Source organism: Serinus canaria, chromosome 7 (assembly GCF_022539315.1).
Source record: "Serinus canaria isolate serCan28SL12 chromosome 7, serCan2020, whole genome shotgun sequence".
NCBI lineage: Eukaryota > Metazoa > Chordata > Aves > Passeriformes > Fringillidae > Serinus > Serinus canaria.
This window is the reverse complement of record NC_066321.1, coordinates 22,531,718-22,554,236: the sequence shown is the minus strand read 5'-3', so window position 1 is coordinate 22,554,236 and position 22,519 is coordinate 22,531,718. Positions and strand designations below refer to the sequence as shown.

Here is a 22,519-nt window from a genome sequence, read left to right as displayed (position 1 = left end):
TCAGCAGCACCAGTTTTGTTGAAACCATCAACTTCTGTGGTTTCATGGAAGTCTCTTTCCCAATATCTGACTCATCCTTCTTTAGGTAACTTTCAGCAGGTTTATCTGTTCTGGAAATATCTATATGTACATTTGGATGTCTCATTCTTCACAATTTAAAAAGAAAAATGAGAAGGATCAGACCTATAAAACCCGAGGCAAAATTTCTAGGAGGCAAAATGATAAAGATTGCACCTTGCACAGGCATTTCTCTGCCATTCTCCTGCTGTTTCCAAGGGAAGCTCTACTTGCAGATAACATGATTCCTTGGTGCTTGGTTCTCTCAGTATTAAAACTCACTGGATCTTCTGGGGGAAAAAAATAAGAAGAAAAAAAAAGTGTGTGTGTGTCCATAAGAATGCTAAAATTCCCAATAAGGCATTCTTGGTTTCCTTCCAAAGTTCTGGTTTTTGTCATTAGAGAGGCTGTGGCAGAACAGCCACAAAACTGAAGAGAATCTAGCCCATAAACTTAAATTTAAAACCATCATTGTTATTAATTTGGCTCATGAACCTGAGGGTTGTTCCTAATTATTTTATTTACTTTAATTCACAGAGCATAAATTGAAAATATTAATTAATATGCTAACAGCCAAGGGAAAAAAAATAGAAAATTAAATTCTTCAAAAAGCACTAATATAATACACTCATTTTTTTGCATCCAATATCTTTTAAATAAGCCATTCAGTTATTTCAAGCAAAAAATATTTTCAAAATGCTTATTTTTCAGTAGTTTTGTTATGGAAGAAATTATTTGTTAATATTTTCTGAATTATTGGCAATGAGTTGTTGAGGTGCCCAGTGGTACAATTAGCAGCAAAGTTCAGCTGCATTTTTATCAAACCAGAGCTGACTTTTGCAAGTTATTAAAAATAAAAAGGGAAAAGGTAAAATGCAATAAATATACTTTTTTCATTGGTAGTTCATCTCACTCATCAATTTCAATATTTGTATGAACAAAATTGCCACCAAAATAGCATTTGACTTGAGATAGGTTTATGATTGTTTTCTGGGCTCCAAGTTAACAACTGTGTTGTACAATCTCAGCACTGCCTTTTAGCACTAACTAAAGGTTAATTTTAGCAACATCTCAGTGCTAAGAGAATGGGAGGGTAGCTTACACCTCTGAAAATTCCAAGCTCTGTAGTCAGTGCACTAAAACTCAGGAGAGGCCAAAGATCATTCCCCCCTCTCATTCCTTGCCCTTTTAACAGAAGGAAAAATTCCCTATTAATGGACTGGGAACAAATGAATGCACGAGTTATGCTGTCCAGCACAACTTAGAGAAAAGATTTTCTGTCTTTGCTGCAGGATCAGGGGCACATGTACCCTGAGGAGGAGTGGGGGGAGAGGTGTGGCTGCACAGCAGCTGCATCCCCAGGCAGGGAGCATTCCTGCTGCAGGCCTGGGGTTGCACCCACCCCGTGTCCCTCAGTCCATCTGAGCCACAGCATCGCTGCCTTTAAGCCACCAGAGCTCTTCTTTTGGTGTGGTGGGATCAGAAATATCACAGGTATTTAATGGGAAGTGAGATTGGCCGCTGGTTTTCAGGGCAATGCTTTTTTGGCAGGGTTTCACTGACAGCAGCAGAAGCTGCATGTTTGCAGGAGCTCCTTTTTGCCCACATGCTGGGCATTCCTTGCCTTGTCCAGCCTCATTCCAGCTCCTCTGAGTCCAAAGAGAACTCTGCTCTTCCGGTTCTTCGGGCTCACAGGGAATCAAACATCAGATTCCAGAAGTGTTTGACATAATTTGAAGCCTTTACTGGAAAGCTCTGCTAAGTTCACTCAATTGATAAAAAACCTCACTACAATTCAGGTTTCTGTGAAATATTCTGTTTTCCAAGAGCCATCTTTTTTTTTATTTTTGGGTGGAAATACGCATTTTTCCTCTTACTAAGTCTGCTTCTAGATCAAGAGACACAAGTTGGAATAAAGGAAATACCAATTGGATATTAGGGAATAAAAATGAAAACCATGAGAATTAATTCATTCTAGAACAGGTTGTGCAGAGAAGTTCTGGAATTTCCATCGTTAGGGATATTTAAGACTTCATGGGTAAGTCCTTGGGTAACCAGAGTAAGGGATTAGACTGATGACCTGAAGAGTCCTGTCCAAATTATTCCTTGGCTCTGTGTTGATCTGGGTTTGATTTCAAAGATAAAAAGTAGAAAACCAGTAATATCAGTCTACTTAATTTGAAAATAAACTATTCACAAATGTAGTCTATAGAAACTGACATAGTTGAGGATAATTTTTTGGAAAGTTCACAGTAACTAGTGGCTTTGACCACTTTCCAGTTGTGGAAAGCTTAATTTTAAACTCAAGGCAATAAAACCTTCATACCACTCTGGCCATCTTAGGTATTTGAACCCTTTCTGTGAAATGTTTCCTGTAAAATGTTTTTCTCTTTTTTCATTATTAGTTTGTCTTCTCAAAACGTAACTTTTTCTGTTGCTTAGACAGAAAACACGACAACTCTTGTGATACTTTATTAGGTTTTTTGTAGCATTACAGGAGCTATTATTTGAAGGCAATAAAATACACACCCATTTTAAATGAGTGAACCATATTCAATCCATGCTAAAGAAAAAATTAAGTCTATATTTGAAAACTTCCATTAATCCATTCAAAACACTAAAATGCTATTACCCATTAACAGTTTCATAATTTTTTTTTGGTAACTTTCTGCATGCTAGTTTTGCATTTCATTAAATGCAGCAGTTTGATTTGCTTTAATCTTCTAATTTTCTTTGGCTGGATTTGAATTCATCTCATAGTAACTGAATTTTAAAAAGTGCAGGAAGCATGACTGATAACCTTTGAAGAATATTCCAGTTTTCTCTGTGTCTTAGGGATTAGCTATTCCTCACAGCTAATCAATTACTAGAAAACAGAGCCTACTTGTCAGGGTTAAATGGTAATTAACAACCTGTTTGGAAAAAAGGCTTCTAAAAGAAGAAAATCTGCTTCTGGGTCTTACACCATTTGTGTAGCATTCATCTTGCATAGTTAGGAAAGATTTAGCATTTGAAATGGCTTTTAAATATGTTGAAGCTGATGTAATATTAGGATAAAAGCATACCTAGTTTTATTTCAAAATATAAAATAGTCAGCTCTCTGAAAACTAGTCTTTGCCAAGAAATTCCACATGGAACTACCTCAGATGTCATCTGGTTTTCTACAGTGTATTCAGAACAGCTGTGAAAGTGGTCTGGTATTTTGGTAAAATTAACCTTGCAGTGACAAGCAGTTTGGGTGTAATGTTCTGGGAACATTTTACCCCTTTTTTAAAATATCAGCACTGTCATGACTATAATGCTTCTCATTAACTGATATTGAGATGTTGAGTTAGTAAGGAGACTATCAATAGCTCATATACTCATTTAATTCCTGTTATACTTGTCACAGAGCCTGTCTAGAATGTTAATAATATCTCATCTTGGATGATTAATGAATGCCACTGCTTTTACTGAGTTGTTATGCATGGAACAATTTTATGCCTCATCAAGAAGGAAACATCATAAAGGCTTCTCTTAGAGTTGGTTATCAACTTTTTATCCAGTAGTATATGAATGTCCATTTGAATTGCCTAATAAAAGTTTCTTTTCACATTACATATTCATGTGGTAGCACCTCTAATAACAACAAAAAAAAAAGGTGACACTTCATTAATTCATGCTCATGATAAAGCCCAAGATGGGGGTTGGGAAGAACAGAGAACAAATGTTAATCAATTTTTCTGACACACTAAAGATTTGTAACATAAGCTGGAAATGGGCCAGCAGTTATCTTTCTTGTGGTGAGATTAATAAAAGGAATGAAACACAGAAGAATTGTTTTTACAATAGAGCTTTATTGTTTGAGCAATGCAGCAAGCTGAACTTGAAACATTACATAACTTGGGTGTGGGTTTTTTGGAGAATATGTGTTTATGTTCAAACCACTCTCATCTGGATTGCACTGTAGTCATCAGAAACTTATGAGCAAATTGCCTCACAAATTTCTTAAACTTATAATGTCCAGTGATGTAATATGATGACATATGAAAGAGGAATCAAAATAGCTGCACTGCTACCACTTCCAGGAGGACAGAGCTGTGTTTATGGAGATGTAAAAACATTGGAGTGTAAATATTAGAGATAACATGACAAATTCTTTTATATCTTGTTCACATGTGAATTTTAGAAAACTATTGCCTCTTAAGTGCAGATGAAGTTCAGAAGCTTGCTATGAAACATGCAGAAATAGCTGCACTCCTATCACTAGGAACTGGAAATAAAGCAGGAGCAGGAGGTTGTGGCTCCTGCACAGACCCACTGTGAAGATATCCTGACACTGGTATCAGCACAGCCTTTTGGATTTTGTGCACAGATTCCTTATGTTTGCTCTGTTTTGGTACATTTCCTTTTCAGGCTTTGGAAGACAAGGTGTGGGACCTGCTGCAGGAAGCAGACAAGGTTGCAGAGGAGAACAAAGAGAAGAGTCAGGTTTATGATGCCATGGCAGAGACCCTTGGGGATGCGTGGGATGCCCTCATCATTATGTTAGAGAAGCGACAGGCGCTTCTGGAACTGACTTCAGTGTTCTTTGAAAACGCTCTGGAGGTTTGTATTCAAATCAATTAATTGTTTGAAGCTGCCCTCATCTCACAACTACTCTGAGCACTGTAATTTTAATGTGTTTTATATTGTTCATTGTCTTCCTAAAGGTTGAGGCAAACAAGAAAATTAAATTCTTGGTGTCCTTCCTTTCCCACCTTTCAGACAGTACAGGATGAAGCTGAGCAAAACCCCATGTAGACTTTAAGAAATATTTTAGTCACAATGTCTCCCAAATTTGTACTTGACAGAAAATGCCAGTAAAAAGTGGAACTGGAGCAAACCCTAAAATATGTATTTCAGTGGCTGTGGACATTCTGCAGAGTAGCTTTCATTCCTTATGATTAAAATTATTTGGCATTGAAAGAACTTATTCTCAGGTGCCTTCACTAATGAACACTGATGACTGGTCACTGAAAGTTTTACACCAAAATATCCATAAGGTATTGTAATTCCATAAAGCAAACTTTAGTCTAACTTGGCAGTGCTTTACCTGACACTTTTGGTGTGCAGAAAGAAAAACTGTGTGATCCCTGTTTGCCCATTTCTCTTATCCTAATTCACTGACACACACAGGGAGCCAAGAGAGAGGGATTCCATACCCTGCAGGGTTTTGTCCACTCTGTGTGGCCTCATGATCAGTGCCCCACATCCTGGAACTTGAAGAGTTTGATAATTTTCCCTGATAATTTTGTTTCTGTAGTATGCCAGTGCTATCTATAAGTTGCAGAAGCAATTACTAACTGCCCTAAGAAGTCCAAGATCAGCAATCTACTAATTATTGTGTCCTGATATTGTGTATTATACAAAGAAATTAGATTTGACATAAGGCTTTGTAGGAAAAATTATTAACAAAGTGGCAAACTGTAATTACAGATTGTGTCAACTAAAATCCTTCAATCAATCAGTACCTGAAAGAAAAAAAACAATTCAGAAGGTGCATAGAGGCCAGAAAGCATCTGTATCTGGCAGTCACTAAAAATGCCTTTCTCCAAGAATTTACAAATTCTCTTGAACTTTCCCAACAACACAGAGATTACAATGTAGTTATGCAAAACAAAATTACTGTGTGCTTCTCCCTGTCCTTTGTTTCCTTAATGCAGTTTGCAGTTAAAATTGACCAAGTTGAAGATTTCCTGAAGAATGCTCAAGAGTTTGACAATATTGACTCTCTGAGAGAACTTCTTCTGCAACAAGAGCATCACACAAAAGGTACAAACAGGATTCCACTCCTGGCAGCATGTGGTTGTGTGCTGACTTCTTAAGGGAGTGTTTTTATTCTTTCTGTGCGTATTAAAAAAAAAAAAAATCTTATAGCAAATATGCAAATGTTCTGTTTGGAAAAATATAATGGTGAGATAGATTTTAGCAGACTTGCTGAAAGATGTGAAACTCCTGGTTTCAAGCCAGCCCTTACATCTCACCTTCAGCAACTTTCCTGCACATACCTTTGCCCATAAGGTTTCTTTCACATGAGTTCTTTTTCTTTATCCAAGCTTTCATGTGAAGCACCTTCTAGTATATTGTGCCACATTCAAATCAAAAAGAGAAAAAAAAATTTTGTTGAACTAATCTCATTGTGTGGCTGCTTCAGACACCTTTGCAATTCTGTATGGTTCTGCATTTTTAATAAGTCTTAAGACTCTGTAATTTTAATCAAATTTTTAAATTAAACTTGGCAGAATATCTATCATACTTTATTTTTCACTAGTGGAGCACTAGCTAAAACTGTTTTATCTACCTTGAACAACAGATATTCTTCCTGGGAGGCTGAATGGAGAATCAGACTTGTATAACACTAATATGGGTTTTGGGTCTTCCAAATAGGTCTTCATGGGAGCCAAGTGCTCCCTGCATACCAATTTTAACTTGAAGTATCTGGCAGCAATTTACTGCTGAAAAGACAGTCTATAACTGTAAGGATCAGAGGAAATTATTTGCCAGACAAAGTCTTTGCTTTGATGGCAATAAGCCTTCCCTCAGATGGAGGAAAGTGGCTGCAATTTATTGACTTCTTATTCTACCCTAAAATAGAATAAAAATTTTGAAAGCTATATTGTGTTATTTGATAAAAAACAATGCTTTCTGCAAGAAAGATACTCTCTACCTGCTCCAAAGAAAGGTGGCTGAAAATACAGCCCTGATCAAGTATTGGCTCTACCAGTATCTGATAAGTAGTTTATCACAAATGCTTATCACTCAGAAATTAAAAAAAAAAAAAAAAATTAACACAAATGCACTCCAGAACAGAATAAAAAAAAAGTGAAAACTTATGAAATATATTTGCTTACCCATTTCTATGTGTGTTCAATTTTGGATGGACCAAAATTAAACATTTCTGATTAATACCACTTGCCTGGAAGGCAAGAAGTAAAATGGACAGGCTTGTTGCAGTGAGCTCATGGAAACTAATCTCTCTTGTAAGCCCTTGGGGACTGAATATCTAGAGGCCTTCCATTCTGCTTTTTCCCTGAGTGCTTTTTGTGAAAAGAGGGGATTTAGGGTGCTTTGCCTCACTAGTTGCATCACTTGTGAAAAACTGCAGAGGGTACTGACCCTCACAGGAAAAAGGGTAGAAAATTCCACTTCAGCTTACCCACAGGTTTGGAAACCAACTAAAGGTACTCAGTTTTGAGAAAACAGTGACACTTCTGTGTTTTGTTTTGATGGCTCTCAGTATACCATCCTATGTGTGTGTGCATATATGTTTGTGTATACACCATTGTAGGTTTACATAAGAGCTGTCCAAACTGAAATATCTTAAATAATATATATATATATCTTCTAAAGTAAGCAATCATGTTCATGCACTGCATGGAAATACATTGTGCTCATGTATGGAAATAGATAGTGTGAAAGATACTTGAGTAATATCTGAAATATGGTGCTGGAATCACAAAGCAGCCTGGGTTTTCTCCTGATGAAATTCTGCTCTTACAGAACTTCTGGAGAAGTCGTTTGCTCTTCTGAACAAAAGCCATGACCTAACTCAATTCATAGAGGAATTCAAATGTGAGGGGCCAAATGCAAATCCAGAGCTGATTCAAGGAGCCCACAGCAGCTGCTTGAAGATTGACAATCTCCTTGAGGTGCTGCAGGACAGGAGGAGGCAGCTGGACAAATTCCTCAGACATCAGCGCCAGGGGCTGGAGCAGGTTCTGCAAATTTGTTTGTGGCACCAGCAGGAGACCCAGGTAACACACCTAAAATATCAAGGGAAATCACATAGAAAACCAGCCAGCTACTGTTTGACAGTGCAAACAGAAAAGGAGCTTAAATATATTTATGAGGCCTGTATTTCTGGGCTACTTCTGTTAGAGGAAATCCTAACTTTTGAATGTTTGACTGATGTCAGTGGGAGTTAAGGGGATCCAGGTTATGAAACACTGAAAATGCAACATCTCCCTTTGATCTCTAACTGGAATGTGATGATCTGATAGTCATGGCTGTAACCTATTTCTTTTTCAGAATTTCCAGGGTGTGAAAGCATATTTATTTTAAACAGATTCCTTTATGGAAGTGTCAGCAGCATATTTTCTGTTATCTCTTTCATTAATGAAAATCAAAGGCAGATTGGCCTATTTTATGCATAATTACTTATATTTGGAAGAAGAAAGTAATTAATCTAGTCAATAACAATTGTAAACAAAGGATAAAATCTGATTCTTGAAAAACAGGAGCGATTTTAGATTTCAACCCATCAAGGAAAACCACTATTTTTTTCAAACAGCTGTGTTAACCTTTTCTTCTTTCCCATACCTTCAGCAAAATCACTGCAAGTGAAATTCTGTGGGTTTCTTGCTTCTAAAGCAAGTTAAGAATTCTCAGCCATTCCTTCAGAGCTAAGTTAGCACAATGAAATCACTCAGAGGTATTATCTGTAGTGGAAGCCAATTGATTAAACTCACTGTAATGGAAAGGAATATTGCCAAGTGGTAAAGGGGTGAACACTTTGCTCTAACAGGGTTAAAAAATTACTTCTTCCTCTGCCTAACATTACAGAGTTACTGGTTTGTTTTGCTAAACAGATACATGATGAAACCCCCCAAACCCTAATTTGTAAATAAATGTTTATTTCCCTTTTAGCACAGTTTTTATTGTCCACTCCATTTATTTGTTTTTTGATGAATCCATAGTAAATATTCTGTGAAAATGTGCTTCCAGGAAAAATGTTTCAGTCAGTAAGTACACATCTGGAGGATATACTCAAGAAATGAAGGCTTAGAATTAAAATCATTTCCTTACTTCCCTAAGTCTATTGAACTCACAATCTGAACATTTTTTAATGTGTAACTGAAAATACTTCCAAAGTATTTAAAAGATTTTATCATTATTTATAATTGCTTAAATTTTTTAAAAATAGCATGATTTTACATAAGGAGATAAAACAAGAACAAAAAAAATCTCTAGTGGGCTGTAAAAATCTATAGTACCTAGAGTACAGAAATTCTTGGTATGCTGACTATGATCTAAATATAGTGGTGATTTTCCAGACTGGAAATATTGGAGGAAGTCTTCCTGATACCAATAACTAATTCTGGATACTATTTTAAAATGTGGAGCTTCACTCAGGAATCCTTGCCATGTGTTGTTTACAAAGTGAGAGGTACCTACAGTGAATCAAGCAGATATAAATGCAAATAATTCTGGGAAACTTAGGAGATTTAATTGTATGCAGCACATGCTTGCTGGAGTGGTTTGTAAGATGCAATAAATTTGTAAATCTACATAAGGTTATTCTGTGTAATAGCATCCCAATATCTTTACTGGGTTTTTCAAGCCAGGGATGGAGAGGTTCTGTTAGGTCAGAAGCACTCAGATTTGTAGTATTTATATTTACTGTGTGCAGGTGCTGAAGTTACTCTGTGTCAAGGGAGGATGTACAATATCTTTATGGTATCAAAAGCCATGCATTTCTTCTGTGCATGGCTATTACCTGATTCTTCTCTTACTGTGTTAATCTACAATCTGGTCATGCTTGATGAAGACATTTTTGTCTGTTCTGTCATGTACCTCCACTGTGTGCTTGCTTTGGTATCAGTCCTTTCCCTCTGCATCTGTTCTGACACAAATGTAAGCGTTTAAATGGAAGCATGAAAGTGAGGAATGAATCAAAGAAAGGAATGAAGATGTGAGCTGTTTGTTTAAATTACACTGCCTTCTACATATTTTTTTTTAATGGACAATAACTTCTCAACCTTCTCACTGAGTTTTTTTTTATTATTTAATTAGGTAACATCTTGGTATAAGAAAAACATCAGAGATTACTTTCGGAAGCAAAACTTAGGCTCATCACTGTTGGAAAATGAGGAGTTACTTCAGGAACTTGAAGAAATGGAAGTCAAAGTGAAAGTAAGAAATACCATAATTGGTTGGTGAAGCAACTTTAAAAATGAGTAGCAAAACATGAAGTTGGGCATTGAACAATCATGTATAGGAGTAGGCATTTTCTAATGTACATGAAATATACATCTCTATATCTCTATTTTAGTCATTTTTCTTCTTTTAATGCAAGGCCTCAATGTTTCTCAGAATTTTTTTTCATTTAAAATTTTAAAAGCCACCCATAAGTTATAAGAAGAATAACCCTTGATGTTGTCTAGTTGGTTTTTCAATTTAGTGATCAAGTTCCACACTGGTAATTTACATGTAAAATCCTGTGATGAAAAATAAAGAGTAGGAATTTTATTAGAATTTTAACAAATTTTAATGTTTATAAAGGACAAAACCCCAGCCATTTCTACCATAATTAATTGTCAGTGAATTGAGTACATGATTGAAAGAGGTATTTGTCCATTTATTTCTTGTGATTAAAAGTACTTGAAAATGCTACTTTCATAGTTTTCAGTTTTCCAGAGAATAAATCTGTTACTGCCACTCATAAAAACAAGAGGAGATTAAAGAAAATGTTGCTGTAAGAAGAAAGAATCTTAGTATGAAATAAATTGCCCACATTGAGAACCTTTTTTAGGTAACTGAATTGTGCCAAAATCAGGGAAGTGCTGCTGCTGGGTCAGGACCATTCCCCAAGATATAACTGGGGGAATAAAAAAGATGTAATCGACTGGTAACTGTCCCAAGGCTGTCATGTAAACACAATACAATAATGTTTCTAGTGCTTCTCCAAGCAGCATGCCAAAAAAATACATTTTTTCTTTTAAGGGAAGATGAGCATGTAAAGATAAATACTTCTGAACAGACCTTTGACACAAGAAAAACAGACAAACCAGTAAATGAGTACACAGTGCAGTGTTTTCAGAGAGAGACACAGTAACAGGGGTTCTAAAGCACTGCTGAATTTTAACCAAATAATCAATCTTCCCCACATTTCATTTTCACAGGCTATTCTTGTAATTTGCTGGCTGAATTAGAAATTAGGGCGCAAGTGCAGACAGGAAAACAATATGCATTTTCATTTTGTGTAATAATATTTTTCATGGTTGAGTATCTAGGAAATAACTTCTAATAATAACACTTATTACAATTTCACCTAAAAATTCTTCTCACGTACATTATGTACTAGATGATTCATCTAATTTTTAATTAATTGCCTTTTTTAATGAGGTAATTTAAAAATGTTTAGCATTAAACATTTTTGTTACACATCCACGTGAATTATGATTTCGAGCATCTTATCTTTAAGCCTTCTGAATTTCTTACTACCAGCATGTTCTAGCAGAGGGAAATTAAATTCTTGAAGGGAGTATTGCTGAGCATGTTTGTTTTGCTTATGATGTGCAGAAAAGTGGCCAGGTTGAAACTGCATGCTGAAATTGTAATTGAGAAAGCTGTGAGTTATGGGGCTTTGAGAAAGCTGTGAGTTGTAGGCATTGGTTTTTGAACTGCAGATGTTGAAAACAGAATAAAGGAGGTACCTGTTCCAAAGTAGCAGAAATAAATCTTTTCAAGTAACATTTCATATGGGTGCTGTAGCTCAGAGCAAAATATTTTGTGTAGTAGATAGGCAGAGCAAGTTTAATTTTGCAGAACAAGCAGAATTTTTTTTAAGTGGAAGTTTCCAATGTCTGAACTGTTTCACACAATGTGTTTATTTACACAATGTGCTTATTTACATGTATTGTTGCATTTAGTTGAACAGGGGAAATGGATTCTAAATGGGCACATTTAGGAGCTGGTGTTCCAACAAGGATGTGCTGGCACTCCTTACCTGCTTGCTGTCACATTTCTCTGCACCTTGGAGGTGCCTGACATGGTCAAGAAGAACTGCTAGCACCACTTTGTGGCCAAATAATTTGTAACATATCTCAGCAATTTTCTGGGAGTGACAGAATTATTTTTGCTCTTTCTGCTTGTTGATTTTATCAGCTCACTGTTACAGCCATTCACTGAACTTCCCAAAAAACACATCACATGGTAAAGGTCACAGCAGCTCACAAACCCCCTGTGGTTTTTATTAGTGCCCACTGCTTCTTTTGTAATTTGATAATAATAAAAAATATAATGTGATTATATTGGTAGTTATACTGCAATGTGGTTCCTGAAGGTGAAAGCCTTTTGAATATTCACAAGGACTGAATTATCAAAGTGCTGATGATGTATTCAGTGAACCAATGACAGGCAGATTTGGGGCTCAGACAAAGGTCAGTTGTGGACATTTTTGCATATGAGAGGATAAGGTAATTTATCACACATTCTGAAAAAATTGCATACTTTTTTGTTTAAATGACATGTTTTAAATGCTGCTTTATCTAATATATGGATCATGATCTGAAGTCAAATAAATGGGCTTCAAAGTTTTCTAAGCTTAAGCCTAGGACATTGCAGTGAAAAAACTTTTATACAGCTTCTCAGGTGTTGATTCAAAGTCCAAGAGTTTTATTGTATGGACAAGAAAAGTCAATTTATCCCTCAATAATTGTTTAATAACAAGATAAATTTTTAGATATTTCTGCATTTTTCCCCCGGACTTGTGCTGAATATTTTAGAAGGCAGAAAATCTTCAAGAATTTTAATTAAAGCTACAATATTTTTAATTCATCAGTTTTAAAATTCTTGAAAAATACCTGTTTAATCAAAGAACCTAGAAATGACTAATTTTCCTTGCTAAATGGAATAGTGAAAGCAAGTTTTTAAGACTTACTAGTGTGACAAGAGCTAAGGAGGCACATTCAACATGTCTTTGATGTGTCAGAGCAACTCACAAGCATCTCCTGGTAAATTGAAAAGTCAGAGTAAGAGTAGGCTGTGTGTTCCTTTCAAGGAAATTGAGTAGGAAATATGTTAGTGCTGACTGGCAGATGGTTATGGATTTAGCATGTTGAGGTCTGAAGAGCAGAAGAAGCTAACTAAGATTTTTCCACTGATTTTTTATGTCCTGTTGATGGAAAGCCTAGGCTTTTTATCTGTAGAAACATTTCCTGGTAAATTGAAAGCTGAAAATGATATTGTCACTGGCTGTTTTGTGGAAAATTTAACCAAGTTTGAGGAATGTTTAAACAGGATAGCAAATGAGTCTAACCAAATTTAATGCCCTCAGGGAATGTGCAAGGTTGTAATGTTTGTGGAATGTTTTAAAATATAAATTACTATAATAAATTGGGATTTTGAGCTTGTGTGAAAACTTAGAGAAGAACCTTGCTTCAATATAAACAAGGCAGAGTTTAATATCTGCTTTTAGATCATCTAAAAGCTGCTGTTGGGCATCTCATACCAAACAAATTTATCAATTTTGTTACAATGAAATACTCTTACATGGAATAATTTCACTGTAAGCTGATTCATTTTTTTATAATTATAATTCTTATAATTGTCACTGCCACTAGAAAGGTTCATGATCAGATAAGGCAGAGATATTTTTTGAGTAGACTTAAGATTTTGTGTAGGAAATCAGGGAAACTGCAACAGAGAATGCCAAGGATGATGGCACAGCTTTTATAAAGGAGGCTCATTTGGTTAAAGTGATAACCAGACATCTCTTGGCAGAAACTCTCTCACTGCAAGCTGCTATTACCTAGGCAATATTTTGATTTCTTCTTGATTAAATAGGCGGGGTTGTTGAAGGGCTGTTTGCCATGAGAGCGTGGCCTTACCAGGAGGTTTCTTGTCTTTGTCATCCTGACCATTTTCACAGCAGACACCTGAGCACTGCTGAGAAACTGTGTCAAAGAATGTAGAATGCCACTGCTGGAAACTCTAATCACTAAAACCATGGTTGGCTGGGAAGCCCCTCCTAGTAGAAATACTGCATTAAATAATGATATCCTTCATGCCTATAGCAATACCCATTTTCCAATGCTTATATTATTACCATGCAGTATATTATTTTTCTATGTAATTGACTATTTCTCTATATAATTGACTAAAGTGGATTTTTTCCCACTAGGAGTGGAATTACACTGTGGAACAATTGGAAGGTGAAGCATTTAGGATCTTGCTTTCAGAGGACTATACAGAAAAAGAACACCTAAAACTTTCAAATCAGAAAATCTGTCTCTTGCAAGAAGAAGTGTGCTTGCACATGGAAGAAAGGAAAGCCCTTCTGCAAGAGGCCAATGACTTTTTTCATGCTGCTGGCAAGGTAGGTAAGAAGCCAAGTGTGTAAAGATAACCTGACAATGAAACTATTAGTGTGCTCCCAAAGGCTGGTGGATGTGGGATTGTGCAAACAGTAGGCTAAGAAATTTGAAGTGGAAAATTACAAATCCAATTACCTTTTTCATATGAATTTTTGCCTCAAACTTCTGTCAGAAATGGCAAATCCATTCAAAAATGTATTCTCTTTTTAATTTCCTTAAGTATATTGAGTGCTTGGTTTCCAAATAAGGCATTTGGGAAATATTTTTTGCCAAGAATTGGGCTTTAAGATTGTTTTCTGGGGACAGCAGAAACAATGCCTATTCTTGCAGTGGTCTCCACAGGAGCTAATTATAATCAGTACTATTAACAATCCAACCTTTTTTCCAAAAATCTTTTAGTTAGAAGACTATTCAGAAAATTTTATAATTTAGGGTGTCCAAAGACCAAATGTTCTTGTAATTCTTTTCATGTTTATTTTTTTGAGATCATATAGATCATTACAGAAGTTTTAAAACCAGATAATTTCCAAGGATAGTTCCAACAACACAAATATTGATAACATGTTTTTCTTTTTCTCTTCAGGTACTTGATGGTCTTGAAAGCATTGAGAATTACCATAAAATCTCTATTTCAGAAGGCTTACATTTACCTATATTGGCACTGAAGTACAAGGAATTGCAGGAAGCAATTAAAGGTTGTACAGCAACTACCATGCAGAAGGGACAAACTTTAGTGAACAAAGCAGATTCTCACAGGTATTTACCTAAGTTTCTGATGAAACTAAAATAGTGAAAAAACTTATTTTGAACATGCCAGTTTTACAAAAATTCTTATGATGGATATAAATTTAGGTAAGAAATAATGTGATGGGTGGGGAGAAGGGGTTAATATCAGAACTTCAGCTGTTAATTGTATGAGGTAACTATTTTACAATCTATTTTTCTTGATTGTTTTTCTTTTAAGGGTAACAGTATAAAATTCATAAGTTACTCATCATACAAATTAACAGAATGAGTGTTGGGGTTTTTTCAAATCATAATCATTCTCTATGTGGAGCAAAAAAAGATAAATAAATGACAGTTCTACTTTTCTATTTTAGCTCTTGGGTGGCAGGAATTCAGAAAATGATGGAATACGTTCAAAAAAGAGTAGATCAGTTAAACAGCCACTGTCCAGAATATGAAGAATTTACTTTGAAGGAACAACAATGGATTGCCTCCCTTGAAGATCATCTGAGCAAGGTACATCACAGATTCACAGCATGGTTTGGGTTGAAAGGGACCTTATGAACATCTCATTCCAACCCATCTGCCATGGGCAGGGACACCTTCCTCTAGGCCATGTGGCCCAAAGCCCCTCCAGCCTGGCCTTGGATGCTTCCAGGGACAGGGCAGCTTCTCTGGGCAGCACTCTGCCAGTGTCTCACCCCCTTCACAGCAAAGAATTTCTTCCATGTACCTAACCTAGACCTACCTTGTTTCAGTTTGAAGCCATTATCCCTCATTCTCTCACTCCAAGTCACCCCTGAGCTTTCTTATAGGCCCCTTGAGCTATGGCAGGGGTCTCCTACAAAGTCTTCCCAAAGTCTCCTGCTCTGCAGGCTGAACAGCTGCAGCTCTCTCAGGCTGTCACCAGGGGAGAAATGCTCCAGCATTCTGATCATCTTGGTGGTGGTCATCATTGTAGCACATCTTCTTCTTAGTGCATTCATGAATGGTGCATTGCATCTCCATAATTCAGCTATAGTGAGTATTGAAGTTGAATCAAATAATTAGAGTTTTAGAGAGAGCACAGTTGTAGTTAAAATGCTGAATGCTCTTATCAACACAAAGGAACCAAAAGCTGTTCTGAAAAAAATGAGCTGTTTCTACCAGAACATTTTACCAGGGATGTTAAATCAAGCATAGATTTGCTTGGATAATGAACTATTACAATTTCTTCTTTTGGAAAAAAGTGAGCAATCAGTCCTGTGACCCAGAAGCAGATTTCTTATACTGCTTCTGTCTTCTGTTTTATGTGGCTGAAGATAAAAATAAAAGCATGGCAAAAACTGAGGTTTTATAAGCATGGTGACTGAACCACAGCAAATTTTCAGTAAATCTGAAGGAGACTAAATTCTATTCACTATAAAAATTCCTTTTGTTAATTAAGGTATTGATGCATCAAGGACAGGACAGCCTTCTTTGAATAGTACGACAGACTTTTAAATGACTTGTCAGAGATGGAATAGACAAATAGCTCCTAAATAAGTTTCCACGTGTAAATTCAAATTTAAAAAATATAGTCTTTTAGCAAGGTTCATATGAAGGAAACCAAGAGCGTAGATGAAAAAAATAAATCAAATATAATGACTGAATAATTAAGTCTGCAATCTGATATTTTGTATTTGCATGAGGTTTATAATGAACCATTATCAATCAAATGTGAATTTAATTTGCTACAAACTGGCCCTCTTCCAGACCATTTATGTGTGTAGAAATGATGTCACTATCATGTTGTGAATCTTAACCTAAAAGTTAAATTATGAAGGCAACTTTTACTCAAAATATTAACCTTAATTTGAACATAAGGTTTCAACGTGCTGTTTGTTCTAATCACTTTGTTCCCAGCCTTGCATTAGAGAATATTGTGTCATTGCAGTGAAGAGTGCTTGTTGCTATATTGCTACCAAGCAATACACTTTAAATCCCAACTCTCTAAAGGAAAGCATCCAGAGGAACCTGGTGCCAAATTCAATTGCCCCTCAGCCTCATATAATAAAGTTGGAACCTCAATGAGCAGCCAGTTCTTAAGAAAAATGTTAAATGTAAATTCACATGTCTAATAATAACCTTGTGTGTTGTGTCTGGAGTCATCTGCCTGTCCTCTTCATAATCTGTTTTGTTATTATAGTGCATACAAAATATCTTAGTGACTGTGGAAGGGAATTCTGTGCATGTATCTGCACAAAAATAGGTCTCTTGCCCTGTCAGAGAAGCTTTAAATGTATTTTCTGAAAAAAGCCTGGAATAGAATCAAAATATTTCTGCCAGGGCTGTAATAGCAAGGTTATAATGCAGTTGTGCCATATTGAAATCACAAGTCTCAGATATTTAGGGTAAAGGAAAGCACTGTCAGTAAAATGAGAGCAAACAAGAAGGGGTTTCAATCATGCCTCTTGAAGAAATAGTAGAGTTGCCTTATTTTATATCGTAATTCCCATCTGTCTCTGAGTACACCTGATATTAAAGTTTCACCTTTTCTTCATTTCTGCTCTCCATCCCACCATTTGGGGTTGAGGAGGCTGTGTGTGAGCAGCTGTGTGCTACAGTTGTCATTTGGGTTTAAACCACGACATTATGCCTACAAACATAATTATGCACCCACAGAAAAGTGTTACCTCATTTTTTTTCCAATATAAAGTGATATTTCATACTGGTTTATGATGTCTATTTTATAAATTAACCATGTGAATAATATTTTCAAATCAAGGTGTCGCAGTCCATTAGAAAGCTCGGCCCGGTGCTCGCAGCTGGAATGGAGATTGGCTCCTATTTGTGTGAGTCTGAAAGGGTTTTGGACATGCACCTTGAACTGGCTAAACAAACAAAGGTAAAGAAACCTTTCAGTGATGTTAAGTGCTTTTAGAAACAAATGCTTCCTGTATGTAATTCTAAATAAGGTGAGAGTTTCATCTGAAGAAAATAGGTTTATGGTTTGCTTTAAAACTGTAGTTAATGAACAAAAAGATAACGTTCCAGTCGTTAAATCACTGGTTTTCTTCACTGTCTCTATCTCAGCGTGTGATTTGCAGGATCCTCCTACCAACCCTCAACAGAAAGACTCTTCAAATCTGGATTGCTACTCCTGCATGAAGCACCAGGTTTAAAAATTGTCTAGACAGCCAGAGCCAGAGAAAAACCTCCTGGTGGTTTATTGTGCCAAATACAAGGGATGAACTGGCAAAATAGAAGAAAGTAGTTCCCATTTGGAGGAGCTGTGAAGGGGCTGTAAAGAGATCCAGTGGTCATGCTGGGAGTGCAGCCATCTGAGGAGAGCCCTGCAGCACTCAGCTCTGTCACACCTGAGCCTGTTTTTAAGTCACATCCAGGGACTTTCCCACTGCCACAGCAGCCCTGCACTATCTGGAAGTGGGTTAAAACCACTTGGATCCCTCCCATAGCCTTGGCATGGGTACATATTTCAGCCTAAGCTGATCAGCCTGGCAGTGTGTATTTTAGGAGTATCCTATGTATTTTCAGTACTTAAAATTCCATTACTCCTGCAGAGCTCTTTTCTGTTTCAGGCAACAGCTTATGGGGTCCAAGGGATGGATCTGTACAGTACCTGTGGAAATAAAATTCACTTTAAAACAATTCTGGAGAGCACATTGTAAAAGTATTAAAACCTCAGCAGATAAGCAAGAACATCTTTTTGTTCCTCAAGACTTTATAATAGTTTTAAGTATCTTTTCTGCCAAAGTTTTGCATGTCAGGGTGTTACTTTTGTTTGCTGCAGTGTCTACTTTGCCCAGACAGATATATATATGAATAAACTCTTATAACTATACACTTCTTCCAACTATTCCTTCTGGGAACTGTGATATGCTAGCTTTAAAACAGCTATTTCCATAACTACACCTATCATTTTTAGGAAAGAAATGGATATTTCTGTGATTTAGTCTCCATTGTGAGCTCTTCTTCAAGCAAGTAAATTACACATAAAGAAGCAATCCTAATGAAAATTAACAATGTGATATCAATATTCACAAGTCCTTTCCAGTCATGATACTTTTTTTTCCTCTGTGCTTCTACCTCCAAAGGAAACTTCATGTGAACTGAAAGCAGCTGAGGGAATCATCAAAACCATGGAAGAGTTGGAACCTGAGCAGGTGGCAGCTTTTTCTAGAAGAGCTGACTTTCTGAATAAAGAGCTGAAAAAACTTGAAAAAAATATCAGTTCAAAGCTAGAAATTCTAGAAACTTATGTGGCCTTTTTACAGTCAGCTGTAGAGGTATGGGTTACTTATTTATTCTCTGACTAGACTGTAAAAATCTTAAAATTGAAAAATTTGCTTGTATTGTAGGAAGGATTGAAATTGATTTTGATTTTTCTCCTCTGCACATGCACCCTCTCATTATGTACACAATAAAAATACTTCCATATAGGTATTCTGAATGTCAAATTTACTGATTTGCTTCACATAACTTTTGAAAATGTCCTGTGATATGTTCATAGGGATCTTTGTTGCTGTCTTACACTACTTCCACTGGCATGCTAATTCATATGATTGTATTTAAAAATGAAATAAGAAGCAGCTCTAGCTCAAATCATAAACAATTCAATACCAATATGATTTTGGTAGCTGTGCTAATGGTGTCCAGGACAGTTAATTTCTATTTTGATTTGGATTCCATTTTAAGATTTTATAAGATGGTAGCTGTTCTTTAATAATTAGAAAGAAATTGAGGACAGAATGGAACCTGTCAGGTAAAATTTGCCATAGGATTTATTGATTTATTGCATGATAAACTACAAAAAATATTGTATTACATCTGCTTCTGATTATTGCTAACTTCAGTTACTTCATATTAAGCAGATGAGTGAAAAATCGGTGTATTGATATACAGGTAAATAAAATCCATGTAAGGATGTGTGATAGAAATTGAGCTAATTGCTGCCACCTGTCTGTTTGCCAACTACTGGTTGGCAAGTTATTTAAAACTATTTTATTATTTGGTGTTTGTAATCATTTTAGAGACTCATGGATCTTAAAATTAAGAGAAGATTCAGAGGGGGTATTCAAATCATATCTCTATACCTTCTGATTATAGCACATCAAGTTTGGGGTTTGTTTTTTGATATTTATTTAATGTCTTTCTATAGGTCAATGATGATATTAAAAATCTGAAGGAATTCTATAATTCAAAACCCCTACCAACAAACAGAGAGACTGAAAATAAAATTGCAATAGAGTCAGCTAATACTCAGTGGCAAAATACTATAAAGAAGACTTTTTCCACTGAAAATATGGGTTGCTGTTTTCTTAATTTAGTAAATGTGGTGAGTATGATCTGATAAACCATTTTGAATATTTTATAATTGCCTGTGATGAGGTCCAATGCTAATTCTATGCCTGATGGGTTGTGTGCCTAGCTTTAAAGGGGCTAATGCTGATACATATTCAGAAGAAGAAAGTATTGGAGTGCTTATAGTAAAATAAAAAGTTTTGTGGTTAGCAATGACAGAGCCCTTATTGACCCAATCCATGCATATAAATGTAATACATGTTCCTATCTTTTTGTTTCATGATGGAAAGCAGCATATGCTCAAGCACAATTATAAGTTTATTTTACCTCCACTAAGAGCAGGGAGTTTTTACTGACCAAGTGTATGGGTTCTTCTAAAGAAGTGGATGCTGGAGCTTGCAGACAATCTTTCCCAGTGTCTTTACATTCTGTCCAGCAGCTCCACTGCCTAGGCATCCCTGTTTAATTTTCCAACAACGCTTTGTGAGGTGATTGTTGGAGCTGTGCAATCATTCCCTAAGCTACACCCCCTCGAGTAATCCAAATTAATGAGGCCAGCCTGAATACCCAGCTGCTCTTTCTGCTTTTACAGGACACACCAGGGAGCAGTTAGACATTAGGCTGGGAGGGGGGAGGTGGTGTTGGTAAACTACAGCAGGATACAAGGTGAATTGGAAAAGCCAGCTGAGGCAGGGAAGGTGCTCAGGCTGTCAGTGTGGCTGCAGGGGAGTTCCTGCTGGGTGCTGCCAAGCAAAGTAAGGCAGTCAGAGGAATGGCAAAGTCACTTGAAACCTTGACGCACCTGCAGACATTTCCTCCCTAAACACCTGGATATGCGTTGGCAACATATTTTCTACTACTCTGTTCCTATGATATTCCCAGATTGTAGCTTTTAAATATTTGGAAGATATGGATCATACTAGTAATTTACCTAAACAGCTTCTCTAAGAAAAAAAATAAAAATTAAATGGGAAAACATCATTACCCAGTTTTCTGATTTTTCTCATAGAGGTTCTACTGAAAAGAGGTAAAAGTACCAAATATTCAAATACTAAACACTTTAGGCCTCCTGTTCTTCAGTGCTGCCTTGCTTATCAACACAAAGGGGTGGTCTTTTCTTCACCTACTTTGTTTTCCAGTTGCTATTTATTCTCCAAAAGGTCATTTTGGGTAGTTCTGTTTAGTCAGAAATTCTGTCTGAGTGTGAAACAGACATCAGATGGCAATAATTCAGTCATTATTGACCTGTTCTCTGCTTTAAACTCCAGTTTTTTATATATGTCCTCAGTTTAAAAATTCTGTCAATCTGTGCCTATTTCTAAACAATATTAAGGGAAAAGTGTATTTTAAAGTATATTTTTTTAAAGTTACACTAGAATAGTTGAGGTCTTATTAAGCTTTGTTTAAAATGATGAGGTTTTAATTGTATGTTATAAAAATATGTGTGGAAAAATTTGTGTCTGTTTGTTTGCCAGGTAAATGAGAGGTTAATATTAGAAGTAGAAAAATCTATAAAAGTAACAGAAGATATCATTATTAACCTGAATAAAGAAAGGAAAGAGCTGACTGATCTTTGGGCAATCTGGAATTTTAAAATTACTCAAGTAAAACCCATCAAGCAACAGTGCCAGATATTTCAGGAACAACTAAAAATCGTAAGTAAAGTAGCTAGGAAGAAAGCAACTGTGGCAAATATTTCTAGATTGTTATTAGCTTGTCTGTGGCTCTCTCATCAACTATTATTGGTATTATTTAATGAAGAGTGATGGTCAGTAAGTAATAGTCTGTTCTCTGTTATGTCAGTCAGTCAGCAGGAGCCATGAAATGTTTTTGATTTTTTTTCCCTTCCTCAAATGCATAGAAGTCTCAGTCTCCATTTCCAATTCTAAGTTTTAATGGAGTTTAACAATGCTTTACCAGCAGTGATTTTTAAATTCTTTTTAAAAGCACCATTTTTTTGAGACTGAAGAGCTGCTACACCAAACTGTGTCCCAACCATTACTAAACTCCAGGTTTAGTACCAACTAAACCAAATCCAGCCAGGTTGATGCAGGAGGAGGATTGAAACCTTCTTGGCCCAGGGAGAGTGTGCAGTGCTCCTTACAAGAAACACTAGTTAGTAGCAGAACCAGGAACACCAGCTAGGCTTGTAGCTGCTGTATCTCCAGTGCAGCTCAGCAGCACACCAGCACATCTGTTATCTCAGGAATCTGTCTGTGGTCCTGCAGTCCTGGCAGCTGAGTCGCTTTTTCATGCTGTCTTAAGGATATCTTATCACTCTTGGCACTCAGAGAGGCTTTACTGACAGCATTTGGGCGCCTGGTTTGGGGAAGGTT

General features: G+C 36.3%; 1 protein-coding gene across 1 annotated transcript in view; it reads left to right on the top strand.

Moving 5' to 3' along the window:
* Positions 1 to 22,519, top strand: part of CCDC141 (coiled-coil domain containing 141) — a 55,914-nt gene that overhangs the window by 4,656 nt on the left and 28,739 nt on the right. The window contains exons 3-13 of the mRNA XM_030241714.2: positions 4,453 to 4,644; positions 5,742 to 5,850; positions 7,579 to 7,832; positions 9,871 to 9,990; positions 13,982 to 14,176; positions 14,758 to 14,930; positions 15,275 to 15,416; positions 17,647 to 17,766; positions 18,977 to 19,168; positions 20,041 to 20,217; positions 21,659 to 21,838. Coding sequence (XP_030097574.2) covers positions 4,453 to 4,644; positions 5,742 to 5,850; positions 7,579 to 7,832; positions 9,871 to 9,990; positions 13,982 to 14,176; positions 14,758 to 14,930; positions 15,275 to 15,416; positions 17,647 to 17,766; positions 18,977 to 19,168; positions 20,041 to 20,217; positions 21,659 to 21,838 — 1,854 coding nt within the window. The remainder of the gene's footprint in view (positions 1 to 4,452; positions 4,645 to 5,741; positions 5,851 to 7,578; positions 7,833 to 9,870; positions 9,991 to 13,981; positions 14,177 to 14,757; positions 14,931 to 15,274; positions 15,417 to 17,646; positions 17,767 to 18,976; positions 19,169 to 20,040; positions 20,218 to 21,658; positions 21,839 to 22,519) is intronic.